At 43.3% G+C, this 25,506-nt stretch overlaps 1 protein-coding gene across 4 annotated transcripts in view; it reads left to right on the top strand.

Moving 5' to 3' along the window:
- The window catches only part of LEF1 (lymphoid enhancer-binding factor 1), a 120,893-nt gene extending 104,101 nt beyond the window's left edge, over positions 1-16,792 (top strand). For 3 of the 4 annotated variants that reach the window (XM_011989814.1, XM_011989812.1, XM_011989815.1), the window contains 3 exons: positions 212-260; positions 927-967; positions 15,586-16,792. In XM_011989814.1, the coding sequence (XP_011845204.1) occupies positions 212-260; positions 927-961 (84 nt within the window). In that variant the 3' untranslated portion in view covers positions 962-967; positions 15,586-16,792. The remainder of the gene's footprint in view (positions 1-211; positions 261-926; positions 968-15,585) is intronic. The other variant, XM_011989813.1, reaches the window with a different exon arrangement.
- Positions 16,793-25,506: the final 8,714 nt, after the last annotated feature.

Below are 25,506 nucleotides of genomic sequence, written 5' to 3'. Positions count from 1 at the left end.
AATATGAAGCTATAGAGACGAAGGTCAGCAGGTCACTATTTTCTCCCATTCTCTTGCTCTCTGACTTTGTTTCTAGATAGAGATGGTGAAGAGGGAGAGAGAATGAGTCATCTTTACCTCTTGTTGACCGCCTGCCTGTACTTCCACATCACGTTCATCTGTGTGTTCATGGTACAATCTGTGACATGACAGTATACCTCTCTTCTTCCAGGGTAAGAAAAAGAAGAGGAAGAGAGAGAAACTACAGGAATCTACATCAGGTAGGCACCATGAGACTTTCCAGTCAGTCCTCAGGCTTCTGACAAACACCTTTTAAAGCAGTCCGCATCTCTCTACACATTCATTCTTCTGTCACTATAACTCATGATTCTTTAACTCTGCTTTTTCTTCCTGAAATTCTTTTAAAAAATTTAAAAGACCTCTTTTAAATGTGACTGTGGGAAGGTACATGTAAAAACTGTTTCCCAAACCCTGTCACCTGGAATCCTGGTTGTGAACTGTGGGATTTTTGTTTATTTGTTTTATTTTTGCTTCTGTTTGTGTTTACTTTGCTTTAACACTCTTGCCTTTTCACTATTTTATATAACTCCTTAAAGATACAATATTTTATGATGATTAAATGATGTGTTACCTGGTATTCCCTTGAGAATCTCTTTTGTGATTTGGGTTTTTTAAAAATGTAAAACATCATGATAGAGTTTGTCTTTCTTGTACATTAATTCAAGACATCAGTGAGGTCCCATTTATTTTCCTTTTTTCTTTCATTAAAAATAAGGCCACTACTTGTACTGCACAAATAAAAATGGCTGGTATAAGAACCATGAAAAGTAAAGCAAACAAGTTCACATGATATTGTAGCTACTACGTATTTGGAATGTACAAAAACCTCTTCAATAAAAATTTGTTAAAGACACAATTTTCTGCAGGTACAGGTCCAAGAATGACAGCTGCCTACATCTGAAACATGGTAAGAACGACTCTCTGGTCCTACTGCTGACGTTAGTTGTTATAAAAAGAGGCACTTGCTTGTGAATCTTCTTGCTCATAACGAGTTCATTCGACATTGCTCCTTAAAGAGGAGAACTCAGCAAAATCAAATTAGTGCTTTAAAAAATCTGATGGTTTTTATACCGGCTATGTATTTGCAATATAGTATGCTTTTATCTTTTCTCTCCCTTTTGGCCCATTTATTCTTCCTCCATTTCCTTTCCCCTAACTCTTTCCTCTAAACCATTTCTTACTGATCAGTGGCAAATTGGCCTGCTTAAAAAAAGAACAAATGACAACAAACAGTAAGCAAAATGCCATCTTACTCAGCAAATCCAGGGTGGGTCTGAGGAGCACCATTTTAGCCCAGGACTCCCAACCTTTTGCTCAGTAGAGATTTTTTCTCAATTGAAATCACATGTAGTCACTCAAAAGTAATATATTTGTTTCTAGTCAGAAAGCTATATATGCTTTATTTTTTTTCTGTTATTTAATATGGCATGGGCACTTATTTAACTGTGTTTCTTCTATCAAGTATTTCTCTTCATTGATAACTTGCTAGATTTTACTCTAGTATTTATAAGTAATATTTTATTTCTTTTTACTATAATTTTTAAAATTTATTTCCACATGACCACTAGCCCAAGGAACTTGGCATTGTAAATTAAGGCTTGGTCTTTATTAAGCTTTGAATTAGCAGTATGTGTACATCTTCTCCTGGTAACAGTTCTCAAAGGAGCTGCCTTTGGTTATCCTTTCTGTCTCCAGGAACACACGTCCAGTCAATCACCAAGTCTTCCCATCCCTGTCTTTGGGGTCTGTCGAGCCTTTTCTCTCACACTTAACACTGCCACAGCCCTAGTTCAGGTGCTCAGACTTTCCATCTGGAGTACTGTAATACATGTTAGTAATTTTTCTGCCTCCAGGCTTTATTTTTACAAGTTCATCCTTCACATTGCTCCCAGAGAGATTTCCCACAACTCAGATTGTATGTCACTTCCCGACATGGAAACAGCCAGTGCTTCCCATTGGCTGAAACATAAAGCACCCGCCACTTAGTGTGTGGGTCTGCCCAGCCCTGCCCTTGTAGCTTTGCCCCCAGTCATTCTTGCTGTCTGCCTCCCCTCACTTCCAGCATAGCCCTTCTGAGTCCTGTGCTCAGTCCAAACAAAATTATTAGCAGTTCCCCACATGGCGGGAGGGCACCGCACATGCTGTCCCTGGGCTTCAAAAGCCCATTTCCTCTACAGAGGAATGGACAGATCTCTGCCGTGTTTCTTAGGAAATCCTGCAGCTCATTTGGCTCTTGACTAAGCCTGGTGGCCCTTACCTAAACTGTTAGAACTTAATTTTGGTGCTGAGGTTTCAAACTTGCCCAAAGGGACCAGCAGAGATTTTGGTACCAAATAGATCTGAATTTTAAATCAGGTGACTGCCTGAGCAATCTACTTCAGCTTTTTACTCTTCATTTTCCTTACCTGGAAAAAGGGAATATTGATGCCTACCCCCTGCAGTGGTTGATGTGCAGGATCTGCCCCGCGGCCAGCACACAGCTGGAGCTCAGACGCATTCCTTCCTCCTACTGAGACCTAAGTCAATTGCCTTCTCCTCTGTGAAACTTTCTTCATCTTTATTCAGATTCCCCAGGTTTTTCCAAATCCCATCACTGTAGTTTTATGATATCAAAACTCTTCTAAACTAATACTGAGTGGCAAACTTTCCTCCAAGTGAAAGGAGGACCATCCCTTCATATACGATAAAAAATAATATAATTGTTTTAACTTAGTGGCTATTAATCAAGAACCTCTTCTGAGCCAGTCACCTGGCTTGGTTATTAGAAGCACAGATAGGATGTAAGCATGGCCGATGATACCAACCCCTGTAGCTCATGGCTTCATAGTAGAAGTAAATCTAGTCAAAATCATAAGCCTTGTATTTTTTTTTTTTTTGAAAACAAATTGTTTTAATTACTGAACACTTAGGAATGGCCAGAAGTTTTTTCATGTTCTGCCTCTAAACAGAAAGCCCTCAGAGTTGCAGTGTGCTAAGGGCTGGTACTCCATTTACTTCACTTCTGTTTGCACCAAAATCTGTGAAGCTGTTTTTATTAAAAAGCATGCAAAAATGTATTTCTGTATTTCAGAGTTTGGTACTCGATTTGGTGTTCTTCACGATTAGCATCCTGTGGTATTTTAGATGTAAAAGATGGCTATTTTGGTCCTAAAGTGTATCCCAAACATCTTTTTCTAGTAAGTCACAGCTGTCATTGTTCTTTCTTGTCACTTATTTATATTTTCTTAAGGTTAAGATGTTCTCTCTATCCTGCACAAGAAAAACAGAAAGAACCCTCTCTCTCCACCCTACCCGCCAAAAGCATTCTCAGGCTGTCCCGCCGCTGGTGAGGCTCCAGTTGGTTGAGCTTCCTGTAATCAGAGTCCCTGGTGCTGCCCTCCCTCTCATTCCCAGATCAGTCATGCAGCCTTTGAAGTCACTGCCCTGCACAGCACCTGAGTTTGGAGACCAGAACTGGCAGTTACTGGATAAGACTTGTAGAGTAGAGAGGAGCTCAGATCTAGCTTCATAAAGATTTCCATAAATTAGCCATGATAATATTTCTGTTGTACCCCCACCCCTTCCTTTGTTGTAGGAATTCAGAAGCATTCTGTTTGTGTAAAGCTGACTTATTCAGTCATGATTCAGCATTTATTGAGCACCTAAGATAGGCCTTGTGGAGACTTGTATGACCTGGAAATAGAGTGCTGGATGGAGCAAAGAAGGTCCCTATTCTCACAGTGCTTGCTATGTTGCTGTGAGGGTAGTTGATTAAAAAAAAACAAACAGGAAGGTATAAGTACTATAATAAAAATAAATTAGGGAGTAAATTAGGGTCTGCTTTTAGGTTGGATGGTCAAGAAAGGCACCTCCGAGGAGGTGGCACTCAGAAATAACTCCTGTTGTCACAGAAAAATGGAGGGGGTCTTCTGTTTTGGAGCAGAGCCCTGGCAAAGAAATGAAAGACAAAGGGAACAGAGCATCATGTTATGGAAACAGCAGAGCACAGGAATGAGGCCACCCAGTCTCCCAGGTTAGCTCTTGTGTAAATTTGTGTGGCCTGGGGCAGGTCACCTAAAGCCTCTGGTTTCTCGGTATAAGTGAAGGATGGTGTCCAGCGTCCTCTGAGATCCCTGTCTGTCTCTCCCTCAAGTCCAGCTTTCTGGTCTGCTTTGCTTTTGTGTGGTCTGCACTGCCTCCCAGTGTTATTATAGGGACTCAGATCTCTTTTTTCATTTCCTAATTTATAGTCATCATTTTATGTCTGAGTGGCTCTGTATAACTATAAAGCCTCTGCATGACCTTGAAAATGGCTTATACGTGATGGGGTTGTTCTTCAGTTCCTGTACAGATCACCCCCTGTGTCCCTCTTTCCTCCCCAGGATGGCTACCTTGTGTCCTGGGATATTAGAAGCATTGCCTCTAGTTTGAGAATTTGATTTTCCACTAATGTAATAATATGGCTCCTTGTTTGCCAGACTACAGTCATACTAGTGCTGACCTCACCTTAGAAATAATCAAATACTTGATTAGAACCAATCCTACAGGCCCGGCCTGGTGGCTCATTCCTGTAATTCCAGTACTTTCGGAAGTTGAGGTGGGTAAATTGCTTGAGCCCAGGAATTTGAGACCAGTCTGAGCAACATGGCAAGATCCCTTCTCTACAGAAATTAGCTGGGTGCAGTGGCGTGTGCCTATAGTTCCAGCTACTAGGGAGGCTGAAGTGGTTGGATCTGTTGAGCCCAGGATGTCAAGGCTGCAGTGAGCCGAGATCACACCACCGCACTACAGCCTGAGCAACAGAATAGGACTATCAAAAACAAACAAACAAACAAAAAAAACAAACCTGTCTGTCAAAGAGTGTGATGTGGAATCTCACACAGCTGGTTTTCAATTCTGAAGGGAAGTTGACGAGTTAAGGTAAAGCTAGGCCAGATGCAGTGGCTCATGCTGGTAATCCCAGCACTTTTGGAGGCAGAGGTGGGAGGATCACTTGAGGCTAGGAGTTTGGGACCAGCCTGGGCAACATGGCAAAACTATGTCTGTACGAAAAATAAAAACCACTAACTGGGCGTGATGACACACACCTGTAGTCCCAGCTACTCAGGAGGCTGAGATTGAGAATAGCTTGGGACCTAGGAGTTCAAGGCTGTAGTGAGCTATGATTGCACCACTGTACTCCTAGGTGATGAAGTAAGACCCCATCTCTCAAAGAAAAATTAAAAAACAAAAAACTTGTGTTTTCATTTCTTTAAAGATCCTATGGGTTGCATGGAATACTTCCTGTTTTTTGATAGGCAGTGCCAGCGCTGTGGCCGTATGCAGCCCAGCAGAGAGGCTGGCTCCTGAAGCGGTGCTTTATTCACCTGGTTGTGTTCCTGTCTCCCCGTGTGTTTCTACTTTTGAGCATTAAAAAAATTTTCACTCTGGTGAAATCAGATTGAAACAAGTAAATTGCCATTAATGTGGTCTCAACACTGCGGAGAAACTTTTAGGATAATTGGAAATGAGATCCCTAAAAGCCATTCCTCCAGGTTGGAGATGGTGGTCCCCAAGCTGCAGGATCTTTTGGACTAGCTTTTCGGACTAGTCATTTGTGGGAATGCTGGGAGCCCAGGACCTCAGGGGTAAGGCTGCACACACTGTCCTGGGTCCGGCTGGAAGACCAGTGTCATGACGTCTAATCACTTGTTTCCTCACCACGCAAACATTTAGTGAGGACTGCTGTAAGTCACGAATCCTGTTAGGCGGTGGCGGTGCTTGCAAATGAGACCCTATCCCTTCCTGGAGGAGCTTCAAGTTTAAGAAGATACATATTAAATGGGTAGTTATAAAAGAGTATGTTTTATGCTGTGAAGAAGTGGCATGCTGTGCCTGATACAAAAATAGAATAAGAAAGAGAATAAGAAATATGTAAATCGGAGTGAAATCAAGGAAGGCTTCCTGTAGTAGACAGCACTCAAGCTGTCAGGTTGGTTGCAGAATTTGGGTGTTTGATAGCATAGTAATAGAATTGATGTGAATTTCCGGTACTTGGGTATATGTTTGATTTGGAATACCACCTTTAAATTTGTCAGAAGTTAGAGATTATTATCAAATACTGAACTTTGCTTTCTTCCTGACTTAATCAAGATTTATATGAAATTAAAGAAGTAAAGAATTATAATTTTTAAAGTGCTGGAGAGAATTATGACTCTGAGTTTACTAATTAAACAATTTTCAAAATTGGCTTATTAATATTTATCAAAACAAATACAAAAAGTCTACCATCTTTAAATTATATAGATTGAAAAGATATTTTTAGATACTTTAATGTATTTCCTTTAGTTATATGACGTAAGAGTTAATTTAAAAGAAGGAACAGTCTACTTTTGAAAGATAAAAAAGACTGGGTGCAGTGGCTCACGCCTGTAATCCCAGCAGTTTGGGAGGCCAAGGCGGGCAGATCACAAGGTCAGGAGTTCGAGACCAGCCTGGCCAGCATAGTGAAACCCCGTCTCCACTAAAAGTACAAAAAAATTAGTCGGGTGTGGTGGCAGGCACCTGTAATCCCAGCTGCTCGGGAGGCTGAGGGGGGGAGAAACACTTACACATGGGAGGCGGAGGTTGCAGTGAGCCGAGAGAGCACCATCGCACTCTATCCCGGGCGACAATGTGAGACTCCGTCTCGGCGGGGAGAAAAAAGATTTAAAAATCCTCTGGTTAAACACATTTTGCTAAATAAAAACTTCAGCCTTTATTTCCCTAGGGCCAGGAGATGAGCATGAGAGGTAGTTGCTAAGCTAATATTCAGTATTTGGAATTACATTTTATAAAAGATTGTTTCTGGCTTTTCTTTGATGGTGATGTTTGAGAGCCTGATGAGGTGGTTAAGGCTTGAGAACTTGGGGCTCCTGGGTCCTGTGAAGCTGTGCTACAGAGCTGACAAGTTGCAGAGTGGGAACAGAAGCATCATCTGGACCAGTGAGAGGACTGCAACCCTGAGGGTCTGCCAGGAACTGTGCCTGGTGTTCAACATTTAGCCCTGTCCTCTCAGAGCTGCCAGGGAGAGTTCTAAATATTTTCAGTGGTCTCATTGAGAAAAATATTTAATTCCTATGATTTTTGAAGCTCACTCTGGTAAGTTTGACACTTTTGCCTAATCTTTGTTCCAAGTTCTGTTCCACAATGTCGTCACCAACATTAAGTATCAGTAAGCTTCTTGGTGATGTCTAGTTAGAAAACAAAACCAGGTTCTTAAAAATTAATAAAATTAAAAGGAAGTTGGTGGCTGAAGAACTCTTAAGTCTTGTCCAAGTCTCAGAGTAAAAATTAAGGCTTCCACAACTAGAAAGTGAAAAAATGACATCCTGTTTTCCATTCTTTATCTTTTGTAACATACTTAGAAAGCACCTCAGCTAGAATTGTTACCAAACAAGCAAAAGACCCCTGGGGGTTCAGAACTCTTGGGAAGGCAGCCTACATCTGGGGAGGGGAAGGGGAGTGGCAAACTGGGGAGAACAAAGCCTCGCATGGCAGCCACAGCAACACGTGGCAGTGCAGCTACCCTTGGCCACAGTTTGGTAGCTCCTGGGAAAATGTCTGCACCCTGCTCAGCACTGTCCCGCACTTGGGGGAACCTTGGGCCGCCGTTTTACCACAGTAGTGAGGTCCTATGGAAGCGACTGCTGGCGTGTGGATGGCCAGATCGTTGCATAGGAGCCCGGAGAGGCTCCCTTACGCGTCGTTTCTGGGAATGCCGCAGTCTGAGGTGACGGCCTACCCATGTCTTCCTTCTTCTTATGCTTGTGTTCACAAATCCCTGTGACATCTGTCACAGACTTAACAGGAAATGTGTACAGGATTCACAAGGTGATGACACTTGACTACAGATAAGCTCAGGCTTGGTCTCATTGTCTTAAATAGCAATGGCAGCATAATGACAGTGTGGTTGGACTCAATTATGCGTAGAAGGTAGGTTTTCACCTGGCCATTGCTCCAGGGTCCCTAGGTGATTATGCCTGGACTGCAGGTTTTCACATCCTGGCTATTGCTCCAGGGTCCCTAGGCACGTTCATGGGAGCCTTTTGATGGTTAAGTGCTGGAAACAAACCATGCTCACTTACGGAGAAAGGGGAAATGTATTTTAAAGATATAGGAGCATCTTGTGGAATCCAAGGACAGTAGTGCAGTTGGGCCAAAAAGAAAGCTGGAAATTGGAAAGCTGTCCAGAGACTTTCCCTGCTTCTTCCATCTGCCCCTCCCTGAAAATCACTTCCTCCTTCCCTTCCCAGATTGACTCGCTCAGTTCTTTGAGCCATATGTTCAGAGCACTCAAGCTATATGTTGTTACGATATCATCTCCCAAAGAGACAATAATTCTTTCAAATTCTATAGAAGCGACTCTGGTTAGCCCACCTTGGGTCAAACTTCCACCCCAATCCATCATCAGCTGTGGTCAGAGGAGAAGGTCACATTGTACAAAATGGCTGTCAGGAGCTCACTGCTCTAACAGTGTTGGAGTTGGGATAATGGAGAGGAGAGCTGGGCAGCAGCCAGACAGATGTCCACTATAGCTCACTAGTAAGCTGGTAGTTGGGGTGGTTTTATCTAGACAGCTCTGTGTTAATAAAGAAATTGGGTTAGGTTCATAGGTACAGTGAAAGCTTTTAAGAATGGGCAGTATCCCTTCCATCAATTCTCTTTTCTCTCCTTAATGATCAGAGGAGCTAGAATTGTGTTTAAGTTGCCTTGGGGATCAGAAATAGAGAAATAGACCCTCAGGTAAGCAAGACTGATCGGGTGCCATTAAAAAATAATAGCAGAGGGAGAGAAGTATATGAGGTTCATTAAAACCCTCTTGAGATGCTTCATGTTTAGTATTGTTCATGAAAACTTACAAAATGAAATTAAGATCAATGCAGTAGAATATTAGAATGAAAAAGAAGGGTTTCGGATAAATTTTGTTTAATAGAACTGTTTGTTACCGAGTTGTGAGGAACTGTGTGGAAATGAGCCCTTCTGGATAATGGAGTTTTTCAGATAACCTATATGTTTACATCTTTAAGTGTCAAAACATGTAATTTTTCAAAACACTTTTGGATGCAACTCTGTCTTCTTCAGCAGAGTACATTGAAATTGATTTGAATACGAATACGTCATGCCGTTGTTTTACAGTGGATATTATATATGCCACAAGGAGTATGGTGGTTTGTATAATACTATTCTAAATGACCCCAAATAATGTGGAATTTTAAGAAACTGCTTTTTAATAATTATTTTGTGGCTTCCTTTGCTGTTTGGGACTATACCCTCTGCCCACAATAATATGTTTCTTATGATTTGTGTGGATTTAGGAACCAGAAAAATGAAGCTTAATTGAATAATATATAAATTAAAAGTAAATGGGGTCTGAGTTGGGGTATAGAGGGTAGGGCTTTTTTAAGAAAGGCTAAAATGTGCTATTTTTGCACATAAATTTTGTGACATTACTGTGATACCTTGAGATCGTTTTAATGTGTTTTTCCTCAGCAGTGTTCTTCATAAATGAAGCTGCCATGTTACTGAGAGCCGATGAGTGGGGAATCCTGCTGCTCATAGCTGTCCATGACCTTTAGCAAAGTGACTTTATTCTTTTTTGACAGAATGAGAGAAAAATTAAAAGCATTAAAAATTAAACTGCTCACTTTTAGGCTTAAGGTTTACATCTGTCTCTGGACTAAATTTTTCTAAATGCCTAGATATTGTTTTTGTGAATCTTTTTTTTCTATTGGGATTACTTTTTCTCATCTAGCATCAGCTTTTCGAAACATTCCGTTTCATAAGAGATATTTTAATTAATTTGCAGAATACTCTGTTGGTCTTAATTTTCTACCAGAAGTTCTGTAATAGTATACATCTTGCTTGCTGCCCCGAATGTGTCGCGTGAAGTTGGAACAGCAGAAATGGTCGCAACCTGTATGGACCACCTGCCACATTCCCGAGGCTTTAACAGATGCCTCTGCATGTGTTGCCTCCTCTCATTCTGGAACAGCCCCATTGTGGAGGGGACAGATTTCAGTCCTGTCTGAAGGATGAGAAAACATCACTTGTCCAGGGCCACACAGCCGGTGAGCAGCAGTGCTGCGTCCGCAGAGTGAATTACTGTCAGCTCTGAGCCCAAGTTCTCCATCCTCTGCTGTTTACTGCACTCACTGCGTGGGCTGCTTCAGGGCGCCTGCCCCGCACTCACCCAGCTCTGCACATACATTTCCCACATCCTGCAGCTCACCTGATGAGGTAGAGCAGCTTCTTATCTTCACTTTACAGATGAGGAAACATGTTTGGTGCGTTCAGAGTGCATGCCTGAGATTTCCAGGTGGTAGCCAATGGACCCAGGATCCAAACCCAACCCAGGACTGTCTGTCCTCAGAGCCCACACTCTAACCCACACAAGTTATCATCTCCCTGTGCTTAACCAGATTCACAGGTGCACACACAAACACTGTCATACCGTGGAAGGGCTTGGTTTGGGGGTGGGGGGGAGGGAAGACAAAAGTGTGCCCTGATCCTGTCACCTCATTTGTAGAAGGTGAACTTAGCTTCTTTAGTCTGAGAGAAATGTGGGTTTGATAGCGTTTGGAGGTGAGTAGACGAGGGAGGTCTACCTAGCTAGTTATTGTCCTCTGGAAGCCCTTCAGCTGACAGAACTGCAGTGGGCTTTTGAGGCGCTCTCCTTCAAAACTTGCTCAAGACCATTTCTCCCATGTTTCCCGTGATAGGAAGGATCTAGCGGTCATGACCTGCACCAGGAGGTCCAGCCTACAAATAGGACACACGTCCTCACAGAGGAGACAGACACAGAGGGCTAGGCTGATCAGGAAGAGAAACCAGCAGCTACAGAAGAATTCCCCTGGAGTAATTCATTAACAGTCACAGGCTTGTCTCAAAGTCATCTTGACATTGCCAAAGTCTGGTTGAGCCGATGGTAGTTCACTCTGAATAGCCGCAGGGGAGGAAGCCGCACAGGTCACTCAACCTTGCCTTGGTAGAACATGAATCCAGGAGTGGCCAGTGACCCCTTTCCTCCCACCTCCAGCTTCTGGGAATCTTTTTGTTTTAGAGCTTTGTGGTTAGGGGACTAACTAGTCTTGAATGCTGGGACTAAGGAGTCACTCAGCTGCAGAAACAAAACTCAGTGTTAACCTTCCTAACCACATATTTTCATTTTTCTTTTTTTCAAATGTTGGGTAATGTTTACTGTCAAGAAGCTGAAGCTGGCTTTTGTAGGTTATATTTCCAGTCTTAGGGACTTAAATTTCAAAGTTAACTTATGTGTTTGATTCTCTTTATCATGCTTCTTCAAACAGAGCGTGATATCCTGGGGGGCACTGTTACAGATGTAGACTGCCTCCACCAGCATACAGGGGTTGTTGCCTAGGGACGGACAGACAGAATGATGGAAGGTAGGAAGGAGAGAAGAAAGTGAATGATAATTTAGTTCCAAGGTATGGTGGAGAGAGCACGTGTTGAGAGTTCAGAAGCTTATCCTGCTGCCTATTAGTTGTGTGACCTTTGGCAAGTTACTGAACCTCACGCAGCCTCAGTATCCTTATCTGTAAGTGGGTGGGAAGATGCAAACTGTAATGATGATTATGTGAAATTCTAAAGTCCGTGTCCCAGTGCCTGGCAAATCAGTGCCCAGTGGACAGTGTTTTTGTTCCTTTCCCCTCACCAGCTTCTTATAGACAAGACCACCTTCAAGTCAACGAGACTGTCACTTTTGTGGTGCCAGGAGGCCTAGGGAACAGCCCAGCACTGGGACTCTCTAGGGGTCACCATGGGCCAGTCATTTGATGATCATATTCCTCAGTCTCTGCTAAAACAACAGGAGTAGACGAGCTCTGTCATGCTTGCTTCCTGCTCTAGAAGTCTGTACCTCTCTTCCTTCATACACACATGACATTGTGCCGCAGAAGAGTTCACACCCTCAAATCACAGGCTTCTGTCAGTTTTTCCCAAGGCGTAAAAATGGAGACAGTTGACATGAGGTGTGTGGTGTGCTGCTGGAATGCAGTTTTTGCAGTTAAAACTGTGAATCTGTTCACCTCTCATAAAACCAGTCTCTAATATTCTCCCCTCAAACTGCACATCGCTTAAGGCTCCTGCCTCTTGTTAGTAGCATTTGAGAGTGGCGTAAAAGGAAGAGGACAACGAAGGAAGGATCTTTTATTCCAACTCACTTTTTTTGTAACCTCACCAATTCTGAACAAGGAAGTGATATTACATGATGGGGCGGGGGTGCATTTTGTTCCTAGACACCAGCTTTGCTGCCCTTGCCTTGGCCTGGACAGCTTGAACTGACTGGCCAGTGAGCCCTGAGTGGCACCGTGACAGGGCTGGCCCTTGCCTGCTCCTGACCCTCCACTCCGCCATCCCAGAGCTCACCCATAGGCTTGTCTCCTTGGCCTTCCCTTCCAGAGGACAGCCTGGGAAGGAACCCACAGGACATGAGCTGGCCAAGCGCTCTGCTTTTGGTAGGATTTTACATTTGTTTGCGCTTAGAGAGAAGGAATTTCCTGCTTTCCCTTTCTTCACTCCTGAGTCAGGCTCTGTAAAGTCCTGTTGGCCCAGGGTCGGTGCTGTTGATCTCCCAGAACAGGCCCACTTTTGAAATCTTTAGATTCATCTTTATTGTTTGGGCTTTTAGTAAGGAACTCTGCCCATTTGGGTTCCTGGTTCCATTTGGTTGATGGGATATTTTGTCAAGATTGGAATTTGGTCCAGGAGAGCAAGGGGTTCTATTATATGGGGTTGGCGGGGTCTCGTGCCGCCTTTGCATCCCCAGTACAAATGCGTGGTGACTCCTGGTGGAGGGAGCCCAAGTCTGAACATATGTAAGATGGGCCTTGCCTCACTTCCTTTGAAGCCCAGCCGCAGCCGGAGAGCAGTAATTGCTGACTTTGATTGCACAGACTTCACTGGTGGGTTGGGCTGTGCCAGAGCTTGCCTGGCCTGGCCCAGCTTCAGCCGCAGCCCCCTAGTGAAGTCTTAGATGTGGGAACGCTCCAGCCTCTGGAGCCTCATGCCTGTGGTTTCTTGAAAAGAATCTGGACTGGACCTGTTTTATATCTGTAAAGCAACACTGCAAGGCCCCCGTTTCTCCCACTCGGAGGTAAGACTTGGTCTCCCCTGACGTCCCTGTATTTTAAAAGAGCCACCAGGGACAAATGCCTCATTTCATAGTGAAGGAATTTATTTGCTTTTTTTTTTTTTAAGCACTAGTCCCTGGAAGGGATTAGTTGCTTTTTGGTAAGCAACTGCACAGAGGCTCTCTGAAGCCAACCTTCCAGGAGAATTTGCAAGGTGACCCCATAAAATAAGGAAATGACAGGCGGGAAAATGTGAGACTGTGGAAAGAGATGACTTTATTAGGAGATGTAGACTCTTTCTGGGTAAGTGACATACTATCTTTTAGTTAATGGCCATCTCTGGGCACCCATGTTTGTGTTAACCACTGTATTATCACTTGTACTCAGCTTAAGAAGAAAGGAGAAGTCACCCTTAGGTAAGGCAGTGAAGGGACAGGAAGACTCTGGGGGAGCCGGAAGTGCAGGTGCTCTAGGTTGGAGGTGTTAGCCCTGCTTGAGAATGGGGCCACAGCAGGGCCATGGAGGTTTTCTGTACCTCAGTACTTCCGGGTTCGCTATGTCAGGCAGTGGAGGGTTGGCCCAACAGAAGGGCAGGTTGTCTCCCTCAGGCGTTGCTGGCTGCCAATGGCCAGTCTATTCTGAGCCCCAGTGCTTGTCTCAGGCGCTAGCCTAGGACTGCAAGGCCAGGCCTCATCAGGAAACTAAATGTTTTCACGTCAGACTGAGAGGAAAACCTTCCCAGGAAGAGCAACCTGGACCAAACCTTTGAAAATCTGTGATGCAAAATTATAATGTAAATAGGAATCTGTGGGGTGCCCTCTCTCCCACCCCAGGCTCTGCTAGAGCCCTGTTTCTTTCTCCAAGAAAGGCAGGGTCCTTCATAGCTCTTTGATCCTCCTGCGTGAGGGATCCATACCCCTCTTCAGTTAAAGTGTCACAACGCACTAGTGTTTTCCTGTTAAACAAGGAATGGTTGATTTTCCAGGAGGATAGGAATTGAAATTGTCCTTGAAGTACCTCCTCAGTTGAAATCATCCTGTGGCTGATTTCCTCCTATTTTGTTTTTTGTTGGTTGGTTGGTTTTTGCTTTTCCAGTAGCTACCCAGGTATACAAATAGCTTCTTTGTAGTCCCGATCATTTTTAGGGGCCTCATTGGGCACAATTGGAATAATAATACTAGCTAACCTGCTTGCAGGGCTTGCTCTGCTCTGTGCACTTTGTGAGCACTTTAAATATAGGAGCCAAACCTCTCTTTCCAACAGCCTGAGGGGCAGGTGTTCTCGCAGTTCCCATTCCATAGATGACCACCCTTCTGTGGAAAGTACTTCGTGGACTGTAACTTGCCATCTAGACTTTTGTATTCATTATTAAATATGTCAAAGCTTCCTTTTATTTCTCTTTTACTTTCTGTTTCCATTGAAATGAAAGTGTACGATAATCCACCATTATTTAGACTTGAGTTTCTAAAAGGAAACTCCTGCTTGTAACACGGATAGCACAATCACAAGCACAAAGTGTTGGGATTCATCTGAGGCTGTCGAGGGACCCAGGTTGAGAAGGTGCTTCCAGCATCGCTGCCACCAAGGGAAAGCAGCCTCCCGAAGTTCAAAGCAGCGGAAGCACGTGCTCTCTGGAGTGAAGGAACGGAACTTTGCCATGCTTTTACTTTCCTTTTGTCTTTGTCTCATCTTGTTACACTGTTACATTTTACTATTAATCACTTTTTTAAAAATCTCAGATCATTAAAGTTTTGGGGATGTGGGAGTTCTCTTTTTTGAAAATCATTATCACTAATATCTGGCAACATTACTTTAACATATTTGCTGAGTGTCCTTTCCGAGGTTAACATTAAAGATCCTAGATGTTAGGAAGGAGAAAAAAAATCTTGAAAATTGTAAGATCTTAAGGAAAAAGGGAGAGGTTTGTATCCTCTGGACTGTGAATATGAGCGGACACAGCACACAGCGTCACGGGAGCTGGCAGTGCGTTGGGTAATGTGAATATGTCTGTCCTATGTGGAATCATAGAATGGCTTCCCACAGTGGACTAAAAACACCAAACATTGCGGCATGACACGGCTTTCCCTGATCTGGCTGTTGCCTGTCTTCCCTATTCTTGTTTGGCTGTTTCCTACTTGTGTTTTTCAACTTTTTTCTGTTCTTTTTACTATGACCCAGAGTATTAGCTACATTTCACATCATAACTCTGTGCATACATATACATGGAACCAAAGTAAAAATGTCACTATATTAACTCTGTAGTGTACTCTCAGGATTTTTGACTGCATAGGGCAATTCGTTTTAGCCATCCCCAGATCAGCAGAATGGATTGATTAAATGCAGAGGTTATAAGACATACATGGTATGGAATAGAGGTTATAATCTTAAGGCCTACAGCAAATTCATATTAATAGCATTTCATTTGTTCCTTCTTGAGGTGGAAAACGAAGCTCATTCCCAACGTGCAAAGCCAAGGCAGCGACCCCAGGACCTCTTCTGGAGATGGAAGCTTGTTGAAAATCCAGACTGTCTCCACGGCCTGCCCAGTCGACCCCAAAGGAACACTGACATCAATTTTACCCTGAGGTCACTGCTAGAGACCCTGATCCATAAAGACAATCACTGCCAACTCCCCTTTTGTCTACTGCAAGGGCCAAGTTCCAAAATAAAGCATAAAAAGGTTTTTTAAAAGGAAATGTTAAAGCACGTGAGAATGCTAGCAGGCTGTGGGGCAGCTGAGCAGCTTTTCTCCCCTCATCTCTGTGTGCACTTCCCAGAGAATCTTGCATCCAAACCTGTAACCTTTCGGCAAGGACAGTAACTTGGCTGCATTTGCCTGCCATGCGCAACTGGAGCCAGCAGCCAGCACATCCATCAGCACCCCAGTGGAGGAGTTCGTGGAAGAGTTCCCTCTTTGTTTCTGTCTTCATTTTTCTTTCTCTTCTTTTCTCCTAAAGCTTTTATTTAACAGTGCAAAAGGATCAGTTTTTTTTGTTTGCTTTTTTAAACTTGAATTTTTTTAATTTACACTTTTTAGTTTTAATTTTCTTGTATATTTTGCTAGCTATGAGCTTTTAAATAAAATTCAAAGTTCTGGAAAAGTTTGAAATAATGAAATAAAAAGAAGCCTTCTTTTTCTGAGACAGCTTCTCTGGTAAGTGGCTTCTCTGTGAATTGCCTGTAACACATAGTGGCTTCTCTGCCCTTGTAAGGTGTTCAGTAGAGCTAAATAAATGTAATAGCCAAATCCACTCTGTTGGTAGCAATTGGCAGCCCTATTTCAGTTTATTTTTTCTTCGGTTTTCTTCTTTTTTTTTAAACAGTAAACCTTAACAGATGCATTCAGCAGACTGGTTTGCAGTGAATTTTCATTTCTTTCCTTATCACCCCCTTGTTGTAAAAAGCCCAGCACTTGAATTGTTATTACTTTAAATGTTCTGTATTTGTATCTGTTTTTATTAGCCAATTAGTGGGATTTTATGCCAGTTGTTAAAATGAGCATTGATGTACCCATTTTTTTTGAAATAGCAAGGCACAGCCTTTGCCCAAAACTGTCATCCTAATGTTTGTCATTCCAGTTTGAGTTAACGTGCTGAGCATTTTTTAAAAGAAGCTTTGTAATAAAACATTTTTAAAAAGTGTCATTTTATTAAGAGTGAAGTTCCTGATAACCTAAAATTGGTAATGAACTAAATCCACAGGCCAGGGCAGAGCTGGTTTGTAGAGAGGAGCAGTTTGTGTGAGAGGGGTGCTGCTGGTGCAGCCTTCTCCAGGGATAGGCCAGCACTGGCTGTATACGGGCACCTTGCCCTGTCTCCTAGACATGCAGTCCTCAAAAGTACTTGTATGGCTTGGGCCTCCCTCTTTTTCCAAGTGTAGGCATGAAACAGGGTCACAGCAAAAAAAGAGGGTTGTCAGATGGGAGTGAGTCCTTTCCTGAGCACAGATCATGGGCTCCCACCATCTGGTCGTGGTGCTCATTGAAAGTCCACAGGTACTGCCTCTCTTCAGAGCCCACTGGTGTTCAAACTGGGCTTCTACATCGTGGGGTCCCAGTGGTGAAGGTATGTCAACACCCCCACCCATCTTCCCAGTCAACATTTTCTAAGTCCTGAGTTGTATTTTGTAATTTTTACCTTACTAGTACATGTTACAAGTTGGTATCTGATTAGGAAAAACTGTATTTTCAGTTTAAAAGTGAGTATGTCATGTTCTTCCACAGTGGTTTTCTATCCCTTGAGCTACTTTGAGAACCACTATCACTGGTCCAACTTAAACCTCTCTGCTGAAATTTTAGCTCGATTTCCCCTTTGTAACCTTCAGTGCAGCTGGGGAACAGCTGGCTACCATACTTACAATAACCCTCCTCATACTGTACTTGAAGATTGCCATTAAATCACCCCTCAAATTTCTCTTCTCCAGGCTAAGTAATCCCAATTCCTTGAACCTTTCATCATCAGTCCTTTAATCATTTTCATTACTATCCTCTGGAACCTTTCCAATTCCTCTTCATTTAGTCCTAAACTTGAACCAGGAAAAAAAAAAAAAAGTTATGTTTAGGGGGCCTACTTGTTATAAAGGTTTCATATTCAGCCCTGGCCAGAACTTCATTTGAAAATTATCTCTCTCTTGAGTTTTTTTTAGCATGCATGAACCAACTAGTTAAAAACAGTCTAAAGCTGCCACCATGATCTTTTTGAGAGTTAACTAGAAAATCCAACAAAATGGTAAGGGAGGTAACATCCAACAAAATGGCAAGGGAGGTAACAGTGGAGCATTATGCCAACACATTGATGGGCTCTTCTGGATGTAGAAAGAAAGCAATTAATAATAAAAGTCTGTTCATCAAGGCAACAGGCATAGCTGGATCTATACCTGAGACTTGAGGCTTGGCCAAAGCCCACTCAACTCTTCTCTCCCTCGGTTCCTCCTCCTCTCAAAAATGCAGAGGCCAAGCCCCGAGCCTCAGGTGTGTATATCCTGCTATGGAATCTAATAATCCATGTCTTTCAACTTACAAAAAATTAGTGAAGTTGAAAGAAATGGGTTGCTTGGACCCTCAGCCAGTTCTTTCCACCAACTTGGTCCCCTTCTAGTTTCCTGTATTTCTTCCAGAATAACTTTTCCCAAATAACTTTGATGTCACTGCACAGAGCTCATTCTGGGATCATTCTGCCCAAATCCTTCTTTCTGTAGGCAGCAGTTCTGGGGGAGAGTCAATAGTCCCCCTAGAGATAGGGATCAAAGCGGGTGTCTGCGGGGAGAGGGACACTCCTCTGGCCACTTCTTCTGTTTGATCTTGAAGGGATTTGGCCTCCTTCCCTGCAGCGAACTCAGAGCTGAACTGTGTGCCAAGAAGAGGCTAGGTCAGCCTTCTTTCTGGGAGCTTAGCCTTCTCTGAGGTCACAGCTGGCATGCGGGTCTGTATGAAGGGGTGTTTTCCTTCTGGTTCTAGTTTGGTTGCTAGGGCTGCTGGCAACTACCTGTTTAGCTGGAAGGTGACTTTGAACTGTTTCATGACTACAGTTGTCTTAAGTATTATACAATAAATTTTTCCTCTAGTTTGGTCCAGGGCTGCAACAATATGGAAACTCTAATAAAGGGCCTATGAACAATAACAAGATGTCTGTGTGGCTGTGCTTTTAAAGTAGAAGAGTCACGAGCGAGTAATACACAGTTCTGACAGAAAAGAGGCACCTAACATCCACATGATGTAGTAGTTGTTGAAAAATCACATTTACCACTTCTGCCACACAATGTGATCTTCCAGACGTGGAAGATGAGAACTTTAAGAGCTTCCCTGTGAAACCTAACCTCTAAAGATACACAAGAAAATGTGGACTGCTTTTTAATAGAAACTGTAAAAATTGATGGCAATTAAGTATCTTAATACTAATAGAAGGATGTCATTCTGTACACCATTTATACTTATGTATTGTGGGAAAAAATAAGATTGGTTTTCTTGGCAATTATTCGGCGGATATCATTCTGGAAGTGGCTTTTCTAAATTTCTTCAACTCTTTTCTGGGAAAACTTTTATCTTGACTCTGCAGCCAGGTGTGACTCAGGCAGAGTGTACCGAGGTGACTCACCTCTAAGCAGGGTGTACCAACAGCAACTATTTAAAATAAAAATCATTAGCATGAATCAAAGTAAACTACATACATGTTAAAATAAATAATTTATAGTAAAACTTGAGACAAGTGAAAACTGTCTATTTGCCTTTATTGAAGAAGCAGTGCTAATGTTTGTTTATAACATTGTTCATCCACAGTAAACTGGTGTTAAATAACAGTTGCCTTCATTCAGTACATTTTTACTGAGCACTTTCTAATGGGCTATGCTCAAATAACTGGACGCCAGAAAAATGTTTTGTATTGTCTGTCTACTGTAGGCATATAAGAAATGCCTACTGTCTGTATTTGTTACAATGTGCAAGGGTCCTTTTCCCTGGATGGTAATTTGGACTTAAAACAGGTTATATTAGGAAGGAGGCGGCCCAGCGGAGAAAGCCCTGGTTTAGAGTCCACAGAGCTGGACAAAATCTACTCATCCCACTGTTGGGAACAGCACACTAAACCCCTCTGGGCACACTTCCTCATGGGCTAAGGTGTCACAGACCTCTGCCAGGGTATGTGAGAGGTAAAGGAGAGAGAAGCCTGACAGGAAGTGACTAGTAAATTAATTTCCCCTTGAATTGTTTTATAATGTGTTAGAAAACATGTTTTGTCCAGTGCAAAAAGTATCTTGTTTATGTACTGCCTTGTAGCCACAGAACATGTGAGCATATTTCTGCCTAGGGAAGCAGTTGGTAACAGGACTAAGCACTCTGTTTTGGAGTCAGGATCATGGAAGTACTTGTACAAAAGGGGCAGAGTTTGGATTTTATTGGGTCATCTACACTGATGTGTTCATATAAATATTTGTCTTAATATATAATAGCTTGGGATGTTACCAGCTAAATTATTAAATTTTTGATCCCCACTAAGTGGGAGAAATTGGTAGAAAATGTATTTGCCAGATGGAATGAGAATACTGCATACAAATAGAGGTCATCATACATCATCTTAACGGTTTTCTCTGTAGTCACAGTGGAATTTGTATACTAGTCATTTTCTCTTCTCCATCTATAACTTGCCGTGGAATATGAAATCAGTAGAATCACTGAATTATATTCTACACCATAGTGATTTTTTTTTTCCCCCAACAGGAAGATGTATGAGGCAACCACAGTAAAACAGAGCCCACAAGTTGGCCTGGTTGTCATTACAGGTCCTTTCAAAGTTAGTTCAGACTCCCACTGCTCAACTGGAGGACAGCAACAATGGCTTTAGAGTCTCGCCTGCCCTCCAGGCTCAGCTCTGGAGACAGCCCTCAGCGCTGCACAAAGCCAGGACTGTGCAATGCTCACTGCAGGGCTCACCAAAGCTCAGAGGTGCTTTGTGAGCAATCTCATCTGCTCGCCACATGCTGGCATCTGGTATAGGCTGTGCCTGCTTTGCTTCTCATGTTCCAATTAGCTGGGGCTGATCTTTCCTCAGTGCCTGGTCCTAGAGACTGCAAACCCATCCAGGCAGCCCTTACGAAAACCACCCGGCTTTCAAGTGCTTTCAATCTGAACGAAAGACAATATCGTGGCCACTGCAACTTTTATACTCAGATTTGTTTAGATTGTCTCTGTTCTTCCCCAGGCCTTTGCTCCTTAGAACAGCATCTCTCAGACTGGGTGATGAGATCTTTAGCTGGCAGGGATGAGGATGTCAAGGAGGTGCAGAGTCTCAAGGAGGCCATGGTTAATTGGGAAGGGGCAGGCACTGTAAACTGCAAATCATGTGAATGAGATGAGAGGTGCTGTTCTCTCCCGGCATTTGGGATTAACTAATTATTTTAATAAAGGCATGCATTTAATAAAGGGTGTGTGTGTGCGCACACATGCACACACATGCACACACAAGACTTAAGATGGGGAGGACAACAGAAAAAAAATCAAGATAAAAGTATTAATACCCTTACATGAGTCCTGCGATTTGTGATAACATTGTACCAGCTAGCGGCAGAAGCCACCACGAGACTGAATGCAGAAAGGGTATTTGGTTCTAAGCAATCTGTGTGCACTGTTCACTCTGACTGCTCTGAGTGTGTGCAAGCTAAAGTCTCTGCCTAGCTATGTAGACTTTGAGGCTGGACAGAGCTTTTCCATTTCAGCCCCCTTGGTCCTACAACAAATTGGTGTGGTGGAAGGATAGATTGCTCTCCACTCCCACCCTTCCCTACAACTTGAATATTGAGGCTAAAGGGCTCCAGAGAACTACCTTCCCAGCAGCATATACCAAAACCTCCACACAGAATGAGGCAGTTGGGAACCATTCAAACTGCCTCAAGTAGGAAATTCAGTTTCAAAAATGCCATCCTCCCTCCCTACTAGTTTTGGAGGCATCCCAATTTCCTGTTTTCTATACCTGCAGTCTGAGTGAAATGGTGAAGTGGCTGTTCAAGAGCAGGTAGCAAGGGCAGAGTTCTTATTCCAGGAGGTTTTCTCTTCTAATACCTGCTTGCCTGAGAACAAACTACATTTTCTGGTAGAATATTCCAGTAACTGCATCTATAGAAGTGAGGCTGAGATGTCTCGGTGGTTTATTGACATCATGAAGGGCTCCACTGCCACTCTGTCATCCAAAGGGATTCTACCTCAACAGACTATTTTAAGAGATGGGGTCTCGCTATGTTGCCCAGGCTGGACTCAATCTCCTGGGCTCACACAATCCTCCACCTCAGTCTCCCAAGAAGTTGGTATTATGGGTGTGCCGCACCCCACCCAGCTTGACAAACGGATGTTTAAGTTAGCTATGGTATCCTCTCCCCTCCTTGACGATGAATTTTTCAACCCTAGGGGCCATCCTATTGCTCCCTTGGCTAAATAATAGACCTAGTAGGGACTCCCACAATTGTGTTCTGAAGAAATCTTTAGGAGTCACCTAATGTCATTTAAAACTACTGGCCACTACAATCCTAGCACTTTGGGAGGCCGAGGCAGGTAGATCACTTGAGGTCAGGAGTTCGAGACCAGCCTGGCCAACATGATGAAACCCTGTCTCTACTAAAAATTTAAAAATCAGCTTGGTGTGGTGGTGGGTGCCTGTAATCCCAGCTACTAGGGAGGCTGAGGCAGGAGAATGGCTTGAAGCTGGGAGGCAGAGGTTGCAGTGAGCCAAGATCACGCCACTGTACTCCAGCCTGGGTGACAGAACAAGACTCTGTCTCAACAAAATAAATAAAAATAAATACATAAAACTACATAACGATAGAATGAAGCATCATTCTGCTCTTGTTCATATGCCACCACTTCTCTAATTACCACGTGTTAGGAGAATCTTGTGAACTTCTCTCCTATACACTTGTTTGTCTGGGGTCTTAAATCATCTAGTCTACTGCTCACACATAACATGTAGCCTACCTGAGTGACAGCAACCCCTCCCTTTCTGACTAGCCCCAACCAGTACCTCTCTGAAAGCGCGGGAAGACCTTCCAGAGGAGCTGTGTGGTGGAGTGCAGAGTCCCAGCACTGGTCTTCTTGCCAGGTAGCCCAACCGCTTAATTTCTGAGACTCACTTTTCCAACACTCAGTCCTGTTCTGAATCTTCAGCCTATTCCCCGCTGCTGTCACATGTTCAGGGCTGTCATCTGTAACCCGATGAACACAGGTTACTGGGGGCTTCCTTCACAATTGGCCTATAGATGACAGGCAGTGTGCTCAACACCTGAAACCTACTTCGCTCAGTCCCCAGCAACCCTATAGCATAGGTTCCATCCTTATGCCCATTCTTCCGATATATCCAGAAAACAAATAGCTTCTCTAGGTTACACAAGGAAAGACAGTGGAACTGAGAACTAGAACCCAAGTTGGTTTAATTGCAAAGCCCATGCTGTCAATTAGTTGTGTTGGTTAATCCTGCAGCAGCTACAGTTGGTGATTTTCACTAAAACATTGAATAACATCAGTATCAATGACAGGGTTCTCTGTCTTTCAGGAGTTAAAGTGTGTTATGCCATGTCAAATAGTAGCAAGAAAAAAAATGCTAAAATAGACATTAAAACTGTGATGATGAAACAGTGAGACCACTTTAAAAAATAGAATTTACACAGCCAAATGGATTTTTTCAAAGTATAGTACTGAAAGCACAGCCATGATTTCATTGTTCAAAGCATTTTTTCAGATTACTATTTATGTGGCATCAATGCCTGTTTACAAGAAAATTAGTCTCATAAAATTATAGCCACACCTTATACTTTTGGTAGACTTAATGAGTTACTTAGGTTGAAATGTTAAAGGGATTAAAATCAAGGTGGGACAACACAAAAGCTTGTTTTAAATATGCGAGCCGTACAACTCACCAAGAGAAAGCATAATTAGTGTATGTTGTTGTATAACATAGTGACTAACAGTGGCTGTACCCTCTCCAATGATGACTGGTTGAATCTCAAATGAGTTTCTGAAAGCTGATATGTTAGTCAAAACACCTACCATTAACAGAACCCAGTGGAGAATCATTTTTTTTTTTTTTCTTTTTTTATTTTTGAGACAGAGTCTTGCTCTGTCGTCCAGGCTGGAGTGCCATGGCGCCATCTCGGCTCACTGCAACCTCCGCCTCCTGGGTTCAAGCGATTCTCCTGCCTCAGCCTTCCAAGTAGCTGGGATTACAGGTGCCCGCCACGACGCCCGGCTAATTTTTTGTATTTTTAGTAGAGACGGGGTTTCACTATGTTGGCCAGGCTGGTCTCAAACTCCTGACCTCATGATCTGCCTGCCTCGGCCTCCCAAAGTGCTGGGATTACAGGCATGAGCCACCGCACCCAGCCAAGAGTCATTTTCTAACACTGGATTTGTACATGGTAGTTTCCCAGTTCCAAGATGTGGTTCCACCTTACCCCCACGCTGCATCATTCAACAGTTCCCAAAGAGGAAACACATTTTACAATTGATGTCAGAAAAAGTTAACCATTTCCCCCAGAAAAACTACTATTAACAGTGAATCTTAAGAACGTGAGAGGGCCATGATTTTTATTTTAGAAAGGTATCTTAGTAAGCATTAAAACGATCCTTCTCTCCATTTTACTAAACAGAATTGAAGTCTAGGTGATGGCTATCAGAGGTTCACCATCTTTTTCAGCAAGTCATCTCATAAGTTGCCTGGTTCTTTTTAATCTCAAACTTTCATTTGTATTATAGGTAAATAAAAATATCACTGGCCAGGTGCGGCAGCGCACGCCTGTAATCCCAGCACTTTAGGAGGCTGAGGTGGGTGGGTCACGAGGTCAGGAGTTCGAGATCAGCCTGACCAACATGGTGAAACCCCATCTCTACTAAAAATGCAAAAATTAGCTGGGTGTGGTGATGTGTGCCTGTAATCCCAGCTACTCAGGAGGCTGAGGCAGGAGAATCACTGAACCTGGGAGGCGGAGGTTGCAGTGAGCTGAGATTGCGCCACTGCACTTCAACCTAGGCAACAATGAGACTCCATCTCAAAAAACAAATAAATAAAAATATCACTAAGAGGAAGCATAGGAGAGAGGGAAAAAAGTGGCCAGGTACGGTGGCTCACGCCTGTAATCCCAGCACTTTCGGAGGCTGAGGCGGGCAAATCACGAGGTCAGGAGTTCGAGACCAACCTGGCCAGCATGGTGAAACCCCATCTCTACTAAAACTACAAAAAATTAGCCAGGCATGGTGGCACACACCTGTAGTCCCAGCTACTTGGGAGGCTGAGGCAGGAGAATTGCTTGAACCTGGCAGGTGGAGTTTGCAGTGAGCCAAGATTGCACCATTGCACTCCAGCCTGGGTGACAGAGCGAGACTCCATCTCAAAAAAAAAAGGATCCTCTTGACCTAAAACTTGGTCTTTACTTTAAAGTGTCAAAAAAGATTCATGACATTTAGGAGGCAAGTTTGGGGAGATGAGGAGAACCAAGAGCAGTGACACTAGGCCCAGCAGCACTGCCAGGACCCACCCTCCCTCTTGAACAAATGCTGCCAAAACAACAGTGGAGGATGATGCAAGGCACCTGGGCTCTCACTGAGGCTCAGTTCTTAACCACAGACTGAGCAAACAGCAGCAGCGGGCCTGTATTTGGAAGCAGAGAACCTGACTGACATGACCTTCCCTCCCACTGGCCCCAAGATCTCTCCATGACAAGCAGCTTCATTCACCTGAGAACGCAGAGATGTGGAGTTGGGAAAGAAAAAGCTACTCCCTCACCTCCTATGTCTAAGGGAAGGATGTTCAAAATCCCTTCCTGGTTCCAAACATGGTGCATGGAAAATATTTTTTGAAAACAATAAAAGGATACTGAGAGACTAGGC

Source organism: Mandrillus leucophaeus, unplaced genomic scaffold, assembly GCF_000951045.1.
Source record: "Mandrillus leucophaeus isolate KB7577 unplaced genomic scaffold, Mleu.le_1.0 Scaffold364, whole genome shotgun sequence".
NCBI classification, from domain to species: Eukaryota; Metazoa; Chordata; class Mammalia; order Primates; family Cercopithecidae; genus Mandrillus; species Mandrillus leucophaeus.
The sequence above is the reverse complement of the archived record's forward strand: the minus strand, read 5'-3'. Positions and strand labels throughout refer to the sequence as shown.